This window comes from Necator americanus, chromosome IV (assembly GCF_031761385.1).
Source record: "Necator americanus strain Aroian chromosome IV, whole genome shotgun sequence".
Lineage (NCBI taxonomy): Eukaryota > Metazoa > Nematoda > Chromadorea > Rhabditida > Ancylostomatidae > Necator > Necator americanus.
The window spans coordinates 20,593,665-20,606,124 of record NC_087374.1 but is presented as its reverse complement, the minus strand read 5'-3'; the positions used below and the strand labels follow the sequence as shown (position 1 = coordinate 20,606,124).

Here is a 12,460-nt window from a genome sequence, read left to right as displayed (position 1 = left end):
ATGTTACTGCATTGAACACGAACGTCTCCAACGACTCGGCTATGCAGGCAGTTTTTGAGCTTTTAACTGAACACCGGACCTCAATAAACATGCATGGCGTTTCCCTGGAGCAGTTGATGGTTGTTCTCAGGGAATGTCTCAAATGCACTGTTTTTAGATGGTCGGGCAACTATTTTGCGCAAATCAGGGGTCTTGCCATGGGACAACGGTTGGCGCCAACGCTCGCCATTGCTTTCATGGCTAAAATTGAGGCACCGATTTGGGAAACACGACCTTTGCTTTATTGCCGATATATCGACGACTGTTTCCTTGTCTGTTCGTCTCAAGCAGAGATGGACAACTGTTTCAAGATTTTAAATGAGCAGTCGGAGTATATAAAGTTCACTCGGGATAAGCCCAAAGGAGAATGGCTACCCTTCCTCAACGTCCAAGTGCATATTTCAAACAGAACGCACAGGACAAAGTGGTACCGCAAACCCAGTAATAAAATATCCTAGTTCATTTTCTTTCTGCCCATCCCACACAAGTTAAAAGGTCGGTAGTACGAAACATGTTTGGCACGGCCACCTCCGTTTGCACTGGAAGAGAAGAAAGACGAGAATCTATCGAGCTTGCTAGGAAAATTGCGATCAGTAACGGCTACACACCTATGCGGTCTATCACAAAAAGAGCACAAACCCGAAATAAATCTGGTATGGAGAAAGTACCCTTTTGCGTACCGTTTATTTCCGATGAGGTTAGCGCTATTCGGCGGTGTCTGAGGAAAGCTAAACTTGAAGAATCTGTCGCCACCGTGGAGCTCCCCCCTAGTAACCTTAAGCAAATACTCATTCGAAATCGCCTATATGATCGTATTTGCACGACGCCGGAGTGTAAAATATGCCCGGATAACAACGAGGGTGATTGCATGAGTTTATGTGTTGTTTATATGATTTCCTGTGTACAGTGTGGTGACGAATCATGGGAGAAATCATATCATAGGAGAAACAGCTAGACCACTATGTATTCGAATCAAAGAACACCTAGACGGCAAAAGGAAATCTTGTGACTCCACTGCATTGGGTGGTCACAGGGTGCGGCGTCATAACGGAGAAGATTTTGAAGTTAAGATCACGATTTTGGCGCGCGAACCTAGCATTGCGGCGCGCAAGGCTCTGGAGGCTTTTTGGATCCACTCCAAGAGTCCAAATATGAATCGCAAAGAGGAATTCCTCTCCATTACGCGAGAACTCGCGCCTTATTTAAGGCTGATATTTGATTGCGCTAGTCACCTCACATCAGGTATCTAGCAGTGGCAGGATAGTCAGCTGATCCTAAGGTACGATGTTTTCTTTCACTGGTAGCTATGAGGCCCAACGGTTAACGTAGGACTTTCTTTGTTGGGCGGATAAGGCGTTTCATCGGATTAGTCACGTTCGATTTCACCCCTTTCAGGCTCTGAAGAAGGCGATATTGCCGAAACGTTAGCCACGAATAAAGGACTATAACAACCTCGTGTACGGCTCTACTAAAGAAAACAATTATTGAAGAATATCATCATTGACGTGAAAAGGGGGTCCGACAGGGTGAAAAAATCTCACCCAAAATATTCACAGCCACCCTCGAGAACGCAATGCAAAAGTTGGAATGGGACGACATGGGAGTGAAGGTTGATGGTCGGCAGCTACACCATTTGCGCTTTGCTGATGACATCGTACTGGTAACACCTAGCATCAGCCAAGCGGAACGAATGCTGACCGAATTCGACGAAACATGTGGATGCATCGGTCTTCAGCTGAATCTGCAAAAGACGATGTTCATGCGTCATGGATGGGTCTCGGATGCCCCATTCACGCTCAACGGAAGGAACATATCCGAATGCACCTGCTACGTTTATCTGGGTCGGGAATTGAACATGATGAACGACCTGACCCCCGAGCTGGGCAGGACGACACGAGCGGCTTGGGAAGCGTATAAGAGCATCAAGGATGTAGCGAAGAAGACCAGGAACACCCGGCTCCGTGCTCACCTCTTCAACACCACCGTACTTCTTGCTTTGACCTATGCAACGGAAACCTGGACATTTCGCACGCAGAAAGAATACGCGGTGAGCGTCATTGAACGCGCAATTGAGGGAGTGATGCTAGGAGTATCCCGTTTCACGCAAGTGAGGGACGGGATTCGAAGTTCTCTCCTACGTCAGCGATCGAAGATTAGAGACGCCGCCGCGTTTGCCAAGGAAAGTAACATAAGGTGGGCCGGACACGTGATGCGTTTTAACAACAACCGTTGGACCAGAGCCGTGAGCGACTGGGTTGCTCTTCTGGATATTAAGCGCACTATAAGAAGACCGCCGATCAGTGGTCAGATTTTTTCACGAAGTCCATCAAAGAAAATTAAGATGCTCTTCGTGTCCGCGAAAGGAGGAACCACTGGGCGACTCTGGCACGCGATCGAGAGAAATGGAAGAATTACTGGCGCTCGCTCGACCAGTTCGAAAATCAACGGGAGTCAAGGTGATCAAGGTGATCAAGGCCCTATGAGCACCAAAAATTTCATTTAATTCAACGACGCAACTGTTTACACATCGGAGCAATGAAACCAGTTAAAATTGTTATCAGTACTCATGCGGACATAAATAATTGCTTCATCGATTGGTTTCACTGTTAATCCACTTTGCGTGTTCTCATTTATTCATCCTATAGATGTAAAAAGTAATTTGTGGGAGGAACTGAGGCCTCTAATTCCCGGTTTCGAATGAGGTGTCAACAGAAAGCCACAGTCAAAAAACGAATTACAATGGCGCACTGGAGTCGACGGATTGAATGAATAAAACCTCATGGTAATGGGGTTAATCCATATCACTTCAATTCGTCGTCTGTCTTCGTTCAGCACTCAGTGAGGGATTCTTGAGCACTCGAAATCAGGCTAACAGACCTATTTCCACATTCTGCATCGCTTAACATTTAGCATTCTCTCGTACCGACAATCTTATCAATCTAGCATGCTTGGCTTTCCATGGATCTTAGCAAATATTTGGGTCGAAGCTAATATTGGTGCATGTACACCTGTCTAAACTTTTTTAAACCAAGAGATTGTAAAATTGTGACATTCGATCCTGACATTGAAGATAAGACTTTGATGGATGAAAAATGAAGAAATCTTCTTGGAAAAATTCTAATTGAAGAAATATCATCAGTACTCTTTAAATATGTTTAAAAAGGACCCATTAGCATAGCAAGTATAGCTTGATATATAATATGATATATGAGACATGTGAATATAACATAGTATGTGATGTAACCATAAATGTCGGTACATTAACAAACCTACGGCATTATCCCAATACGTCAACAGAACTACAACGATAAAAATCGGTGTATTTCATATATCTATCCCTAGCAATTCGTCACATCAAACGAATAATAACGAATTGAGTAATGAATTTCTCGGATCCATAAAATGCAATGAAAATACGAAAACACGCACTTGATGCTATTTGTGACCAGCATTGGGAAGAGGCGTTCGTTTTTTCAGCGATTTCTCCGATATCTCCTCATAATTTATGTCTGGCCTGTCCTCAGAGGAGGAGGGCGGCATCCCAAGCCAGCACACGTATAAATTTGATGCAAAACACAACATAATGGACTTGAAATGATTACATTAAACGAATTTTATGTTTCATTGATGCACTTTCTTTTATTTTCAGTGCAGAATCCATTTTTTCTAAAGTACATACAGCAAGTACAGTAGTATAAAGTGTCATGACTATTTTCAATAGTCAAAACTTCCCCACGAATACACTTGATTTTTCCAAATCGCGCGACTGAATGGTGATTTTTACCATTGCTTATCATTCCTAGATACCAAAAGAACATAAGAATGCTCGCTCCAAATCCATGCAGATTTACAGTTGATTTCAATAGATTGGATAAAGTTATTCTAAACAAGAAGAAAAATACGTCACAATTTTAGTTATCCCTTTTCTCCTTTCCTTTCCTACCACTGGAATACGTGGATCAATCCACAGAAGCATGGAGCAGCAGGGTGAAACAGAGAGTCTACAAGCCGAGAAACGAGCTAATAAAGTATGCAATGAAAGAAGGTGACCACTGAAATATAGTACTAGTAGCTTTTTTGCTGCGTTTGAGATCATACATGCGATAGCGGATGGTTGGCGAAGGGATCTTCATCGCTTGAGCTACATCCCATGCGCTAGACACGCTCTCCCGAAAAGGGTCCGGGAGTTTCTGGAAAAAAATAAGGAAGTAAGTAAAACGTACAGGGAAGAAAGGCCAAAAAGAGAAAAAAAATTATGGGCAAATGAACAAAAAAGGAGACATTTGTTAAAATGTGCTAGGGAAGCCTGTTAAAGGTCGAAAATATCGGATTGTGCCGTGAATTTTTCTCCACGGTCAACTTTGCATCACTTTGCGAATCTGAGGTAGTACGGATTTCAGGTGGAGTATTTGTAAACGGGATAGTAGGTTACGGAGAGGGGGTGATTCCCTCCATTTCTTCCTAATTGCCGTATAAACGGCCCGGAAGATGCGGCTTCAGGCGTTCTGGTGCACTATTTTCTACAGGGAGTTCGACTGGAGCGCGCCAGCCTTGTGCGGCGCCGCATCTTCCGGGCCGTTTTTTTATGGCAATTAGGAAGAAATGGACGTACTCACCCTCCTCTCCATAATCTATTATCCTTTATAAGAGTACTCCACCGGAAATCTGCACCACGTCAGATTCGTGGGGTAATGCATTTAAATCGTAATCCACCAATTGAGCAAGAGTAAGCAGAAGGATATGTGTCCGATCGAAGGATAAAGATCACAGACCACTCTGTTGACTGCAGTTTTGCCTAGAAAGTCTTAGTTACTGGATAAAAAAGGATGCAAAGAAATTAGTGGAACAATCTAATAGGATTCAAAAATTGAAGGGTTTCATCCGTTCAATCCATCCAAGAGACATTTCTTACACTTTGGGCAATGCACTTCAAATTATTAATAAATCTATTAGGATGGAATTTTATATACTATACTATACTCTATAATCTACTTTATAATATACTATTCTACTTTATTCTCTACTTTATAAAATACACTTATACTCTAACGACAAGAGAAACAGTATTTTTAAATTTGCAATAGAAAAAGAACAATACATATGTTCTAGCCCACCTTCGTTATTCTAGCGGAATCCATATCCGAGAAGGAAATGAAACGAAAAGCGTGCATAGTACCGTCAGAACGACATGAAGCACGTATGCAGTTGCGTACGCGGCTTCTTCCAATGCGCTTCGGTGGAGCGTAGCGGCTACGGGCGTTGTGAAACCTTTGCTGGCACCGCATATCGCCTCAGTTTGCAACGGTCCCCACCTCAGTTCCACTGCTGGCTCCATCGTGCCGTTTCGAACGGGTACGCATATGTACCGCGACTGCACTCGTGATTCATGTCGTCTTGATCCGACTATAAGTGTATGGTTGAAAATTGCCCTGGAGTAGACAAAAACACAAAGTTTCACAGATTGTACCCGAAAAGATCAAAGGTGAATGATCGAATAGCTAGTTGGGTACGTTTACATAAAAACATGTGCTACGAGCAGCCGCTGTGCAGTAAGCGTGACCTCACTCCACAGAGGTCACCAGATGTCCATTTATGTGAACCGTCAACTCGAAAGGGAATGTCAAATGAAAATATCCTTTCGACAGTCATAAACCACGCTAAGTGGATATTGGCACGAAATAGGCTGAGGAGAAATGTGGATCCTGCCTTATTTTATCAATTATTTAATAATAATAATCAATCGGTTCACCACACGAATTAGGATTTTTTCACGCAGAAAAAGGATAACTTCGAAAGAAGCCGCGCAACAAAGTTTTTTGACATTCTGATCAACATTGGATATTTTATATACTTTACATTTTATATACTTTATCTTAAATACTTTCATTTCAACAAGGGTAAATATTTCCAAACGGAGAGAATTTTACGGATTCCGTCGTTATCATGCAAGAAAAAACCTTAAGAAAGCCTATGTATCTTCGACGAAGCACGTTTAGAAAGGGAGATTAAAAAGACGTCGAAGAGAATCAGACCGTGTCGTAATCATTTTATGATAGCTGATAGGGGAAGAGAAAATGTTTGCTCTTTCATGTTTGCGAGATTAAAAGCAGAACGGCAGAGGAACGCCTGTGAAGGGAAGTGTGTAGTGGTAAAAATAGCGCTGTGGATCAATAAGCGAGCGCTAGCCACTCCTACGTCAAGGTTTTGCACTTAAAGGCATCACCCCACGAATCTGAGGTGGTACGGATTTCAGGTGGAGTATTCTTATACGGGATAGTAGATTGTCGAGAGGGGGTGATTCCGTCCATTTCTTCCTAATTGTCGTAAAAACGGTCCGTAAGATGCGGCGCGTGCACCAGGCTGGCGCGCTCCAATCGAACACGTTGTAGAAAATAGCTCGCCGGATCGCTCGAAGCCGTTTCTTCCGGGCTGTTTTCTACGGAAATTAAGAGGAAATGAACGGAATAACCCCCTTCTCCTTAATCTACGCTCCCATATACGAATACTCTACCTGAAATTTGCACCACCTCAGATTCGTGGGGTGATGCCTTTAAGGCATGGCGCCGGTGAAGGCAAAGAAGAGGGTCGTAGAACGAAAAACGAGAAAGTCGGATAAAGTGCATCGGTCCGGTCGAGGAAATTTCCGGGGAAAAACAGCAGCCTCTCAGTCTTCTCAGAAATCGTTAAGAGACGAGAATTTCCCTTGGTATATGTTTAGTGGGCTCTTCAGTAAAATATCATATTTTTGCCGCTTAGTAGACCATTACAACACTATGTTTGCATTTTTATGCCGCGTTTCAAAAGAGTTGTGCAGTTCTAGTAGGCGGGCGGTGAGTTATCAAGACACCTAGACAAACTCCTGAATAAACATCTCAATAATTATAGGTGAAACGAAATAAGATGAACGTATGGATCCGCAAAACTGTTGCCTCGAGCTTTCGAAGAAGAAAATCTCTTCGGATTTCATTACCGAACACTGCAATTGCGCTGCAGAAATTCCAGCTGCTTAGTAAAAAAACAGACAAGTGAGCTAATGAAATGTCCCGCGAAGAAATGAAAAATTGCGCTAACAATCTGGAAACAGAGCTTCTCATAGAAATAGATGCTAACAAGCCAGGAAAACGTACTTTCTGTATTCCATAAGTCTCTAGACTAGAAGAATTGGTGAAATTTTCAGTAATTAAAAAATCTCAAACATATAATACCAATAGCAACATTCGAACAAACGTTTCATTTTCTTAATACTTACATTTAGTTTTTACCGTACTGTTCTGGTGCTTATTATTCGAATAATCTGCTAATATGGAACACTTGCTATTATTTGTTTTATTTATTTAAAACATTATTCGCCACTACGAAACACAACCTTCCAAAAATTTTTTCTTAAAGGCATCACCCCACGAATCTGGAGTTGTACGAATTTCCGGTGGATTCATAAACGGAATTGTAGATTATTGAGAGAAGGGTGATTCCGTTCGTTTCTTCCTAATTGCCGTAGAAAACGGCCCGGAAGATACGGCCTGGAGCGTTCCGGCGCACTATTTTCTACAAGGAGTTCAACTGGAGCGCGCCAGCCTTGTGCGCGCGTCTTCCAGGCCGTTTTTTACGGCAATTAGGAAGAAATGGACGGAATCACACCCTTCTCCACAATCTACTATTCCGCAAACGAATACTCCACCTGAACTCCGTACCACCTCAGATTCGTGGGGTGATGCCTTCAAGAAGTTTGATTTATGACGTCCATGATTTTGCGAATAGTTAGACAAAATTTTACTTGAGAAACTCATCTATTCGATTGCTATTTGGTAACTTGGTTTCCTCATATACATTAAAAAGAATTGGAAGCGTTAGAAAGAGTGAAATCGAGGAATGAATAACTCCTTCTGCAAGGAATAAGAAACGAACTAGAGCAGAACTGCATACAACGCTCCAGCGATGTAATTTCACGTCAGGACCCACCCGAGCGTGTGTCGCTGACAGTACATGCGTTGCATCTGAGGGTGGTTTAGACGGAAATTCTTGGTGTTTTGGTGCTGTACTGAAAGGAAGTATGGGGGAGTGAGAAGAGAAGTAGACGGTGAACAGTTTGTGGATCAGATGAAGAGGAAAACTTTCAAAATGACGAGGACAAGGCAAGTAGGGGGGAACTATTATAGTCGGGCTTCTTACGCTGTCCGCCGCATGCTCCATTTAGCGGTCTAACAGATGTTCGAATAGTCGGTAGAATCGCTTAGTATGCCCCATGCAGATCTCCAAGACGGAAAATTCGCGGAAAAAATAGACTCGAAGTACTCGAGTATGTATAAGTGGACGGAAGAATGGGACTTATTCGTAATGTGTTTCGAATCTTTCGACTGAGATCTAGATCGAAGTTTCGAGTGATTTGCACGTTGCGGCGTATAAGCTTCGAACGACGCAATGTCCTCTCAACACATGCTTTCGTCAGAACCCGAAAGCATACGAGGCGACTATGCAAAACAAGTCAATACGGTGCGCACAGATCACACACGTCGACGTCGCTATGCGACTGCAGCGGGGAAAGGACGGGGCTAGAGACGTAGAGGAAGTTTCTGGCGAGTTGCCAAACGCAAATCTCAGTCACATTCTTTCGGATCTCGAGAATGTGTTTATTGAGATGTATCAACGTGGAGATGGAAGAAATGGAAATGTGTGTGAAGCATTGCGTCAAAGCGCCTTGTGGATATAATGAGGAATTTAAGAAAAAAGAGCTGTGGGATCGAAATCGAGTGGGCCTGACATAGTGTGCTGGAAGAAGCCCAGAAGGACTATATAAGCGCACACTTTGCGCGTAAATGAAGTAATGGGGCCGATTCCACAAACAAAGACGTCATCGCCGTCGTTAGGCTGTGCACAGCACGTGTACACATAAAAATACGGAAAGAATTGACTTCCACGTGTATAATCGAAGGTGGGACTGCAAAAACCCCGCTGTGTAATGCGATTGCGGAGAGAGGTGCTATCGCGAAGCGAAAAAAAGAGCATAAGTTACGTATGCGTACCGTAACGTTTTTTTAACTTACAGGACCGAGGTTTCATACTGGGACCAGCTAATTTGTCCGGACGCATAAGATACGATTCAAGAGTAGATTGACTGCTATCGTGACAGCTGGCCTCATGCGCGCACACTAAAACGAACGTTCAGATGAGGGCGGCAGAGGCGGTACTACATGTGCTTGGCGCCCGCGGCTGTTTTTTGATTTCTCCCGAAGAATCATTGGAAATCGAATTTGCTATGATGATATATTCGAAAATGCTTTGGACAATGAAGTATCGTGGTTGCTGAACGTCTTTTCCTCGTCGTCGAAGTAGACTTTCCAAGTAAACTCGTACAACGGATTTCTACGATGTAATTAGCTCCGTAGGGAACTAACTAAATCACTGACCGTGGCTGATTTGCTGAAAATTCGCGACAAACATTTTATCTTATCAAATAAGGAGAAGTATCTGTAAAATATGTTTCATTGCTGTTCGGCAGAAAAATCTCAGAAATCGTGCATTTATGAACGAAATTTGAATATGTATTTTCACACCGTATTCTCCGTATACACCAATATTTTATATTTATTATATATTATATGGTATTATTTCTATATTTTGAAGGGGAAACGGAAAGGGCGGAAGGTGCGGAGGGTAGTATAGGTGCTACGATCGATCCATTCTTTCTCTTTTGTCGAGTGAGACATTTTTCCCTCGTTTACTGAATGGTTCCTTTAAGGACATAAGGACAAATCTTTGCGGAAGCAAGACGAGTTACCGCTGCAAATGGCTGCTGTAAGCGATGGAGCGCTGTATAAATTGGTTACTTAGCGATTGTCAGCCCATTCCTCGATATGAATGTGGTTTCGCACTAAGAGAGGATCGAAAAGGTTCGCTCCCAAACTCTCGGAATTTGGTCTTCTAAATTTAGTAAACAGGTACTGCATTCAGCTGACAAATGCTAGTTACTATTTGCAACATTCACCAACATTTTCCTTAGAGAAACATCTCAGGTATCTAATTTTTACGAGAACGAGTTTTCATAGTATAATGGAGAATTCGAAAGGTCATCAAAGTAAAAATTGAAAAAAAACAGCAGATAAAAGTGTTATGTAATGCCCATCTCGAAGAAGTGTTAAGAAAAACATGACCTTCACAATATTCTCTCTCACGGCATGAGTTTCAAATTTTCATAGATGCAAACATCAGGTTTATGGTTTTTATGTAAATATAAAAAAATGGCAGAATCAGTCGCAATTTTTCTGGAATTGTTCCTGAAAATAAGGAAAAAATTAATTTATTTTGGATCTCGTTATGAAAGAGTGAACAAGAGAGAGAAGAAAAAAATAGTGCTACTGCAACTGTTGGTTGTTATTTCTCAAATTTTTTCAAAACGCATCATTGTACGTATCGCAAAACGTGAAGCCTGCATTTAAAGGCATCACCCCACGAATCTGAGGTGGTGCAGATTTCAGGTGGAGTATTCGTATACGGGATGGGGGACTATGGAGAGGGGGGTGATTCCGTCCATTTCTTCCTAATTGCCGTAGAAAACGGCCCGGAAGATGCGGCGCCGCACAAGACTGACGCGCTCCAATCGAACCTCTTGTACAAAATGGTGCGCCAAAACGAATGAAGCCGTATCTTCCGGGCCGTTTTTTACGGCAATTAGGAAGAAATGGACGGAATCACCCCTCTCTCCATAGTCTCCCATCCTGTATACGAATACTCCACCTGAAATCTGCACCACCTCAGATTCGTGGGGTGATGCCTTTAAGCTCACACTGAAGACATTATGACAAAAAAGACTCTGCTGATGTGCAAGTCTCTTTTTTCTGCCTGCATTTTTAATTGCAAAAATTGTAATTAAATTGTGAAGTTTGAATGTAATTGAAGTTTCACAAAGCTACTGTGCGAAAAGAGGTGAAAGTGTTAGGAAGAAGAATTTCAATAGAGATCTCCGCACACATCTCAGTTGTTATGTACTATCGCCGTCATCATCTCCTACCATCCAGTTTCAAGAATTCTTCAGTTTTTCGATGATTCCTGAAGAAAAATGATTCAAATGAAGTCGAAACAGGTAGTATTCGGATGTTTTACGGGGGCAAAATGAGTCCGCCTTTGTTTGTGATTGGAAGAATCACGAGAATTTTGCCCGAGATAACGGGGCCAAATCCATAGAGATAAGAAGTTCTTTCTCTCTTCACACCCAAAATACGGCCCCAGAGAAGACTAACACTACAAACTGACTAACTGCAACATTTAGTGGTTTCAAACATCCTGTTCTTAAAGGCGAATTTGAGGTGGTGCGGATTTCAGGTGTAATATTTGTATACGGGATAGTAGATTATGGAGAGGGTTGTGGTTCCATCCATTTCTTCCTAATTGGCGTAAAAAACGGCCCGGAAGATGCGGCGCCGCATGGGCCTGGCGCGCTCCAATCGAACTCCTTGTAGAAAATATTGCGCCGGAACGCTCGAAACCGTATCTTTCGGGCCGTTTTGTACGGCAATTAGGAAGAAATGAACGGAATCACCCTCCTCCCCAAAATCTACAACCCCGTATACGAATACTCCACCGGAAATCCGTGCCACTCCAGATTCGTGGGGTGATGCCTTTAAATAGTTTTCGAAGTTGTTTCTTGATGTCACCTTGTCAATTTATGGAGCCAGTTGGCATGACTTGGGATTTCAAAAATCTGAACTTTGTCTCCAGATTTACAGCCTCAAACTTCAAACAAAAAAACTGCTAAGTTTTTTGATGTCCTAATTGCATCGCTACACACTCCAGTTGGTGGAAAGCGGAGAAAGATAAAAGTAAGCGTGAGAAGACCGCTTTTCTGCGGCACCCTTCTATCTTGCAACCTCAGTGATCCATTGCTAAGAGCTAAAAAGAGAAATCGGACTTAATTGCGGTAGATCTAAAAGTTGAGAAAAATCTTAAAAAGATGCCATTGGATAAGAATTCTTTGAAAAACTTGCTAAGGCAACTCAGGGTGGCGGAAGCGGATTGGCTGGGATATAAATGAATTGAGTACTTTAGCTTGCAGCATTAGCTAATGGCAACAACCGACCACTTCCGGAATCTTCAGAACATGACCGTTAGAGATTGAAACGTTCTGGCTAGTTAAGGGCACCATTCCACGAATCTGACGGGAGAGGGAATTCGCTTGAAAAGTTAGAGACACTGTTGTAGATCACGGTTCCGGGCGGTTACGCTCACCTCTCTCTATAGAAATAAAAACGGAGTCTACCGCGCCACCCTTCTGCACGATTTTGGCTGCCACGCGCAACCTTTCTGCACTCACCGCATCCAAGTGGGTGCGGTCGAGGATCAGTGATGTCTTCTCACCAGCGTACTCAAGTAAAACCAATGAATAAGCTTGCTAGGGGGACCGGAAAGTGCACATAGAGGAGTTTTCTCA

The 12,460-nt window shown here is 42.8% G+C and overlaps 2 protein-coding genes across 2 annotated transcripts; both read left to right on the top strand.

Moving 5' to 3' along the window:
• Positions 1–1,612: 1,612 nt before the first annotated feature.
• RB195_002105 (uncharacterized protein) lies at positions 1,613–2,324 on the top strand (the record flags this gene model as incomplete). Its single annotated transcript, XM_064199193.1, has 2 exons — positions 1,613–2,232; positions 2,315–2,324. 2 exons carry the CDS (start codon positions 1,613–1,615, stop codon positions 2,322–2,324), a joined length of 630 nt encoding a protein of 209 aa, XP_064055074.1.
• On the top strand, positions 1,613–2,542 carry RB195_002104 (uncharacterized protein; the record flags this gene model as incomplete). Its single annotated transcript, XM_064199192.1, has 1 exon — positions 1,613–2,542. The coding sequence occupies one exon, from the start codon at positions 1,613–1,615 to the stop codon at positions 2,540–2,542; it is 930 nt and encodes a 309-aa protein (XP_064055073.1).
• Between the last annotated feature and the right edge of the window lie 9,918 nt (positions 2,543–12,460).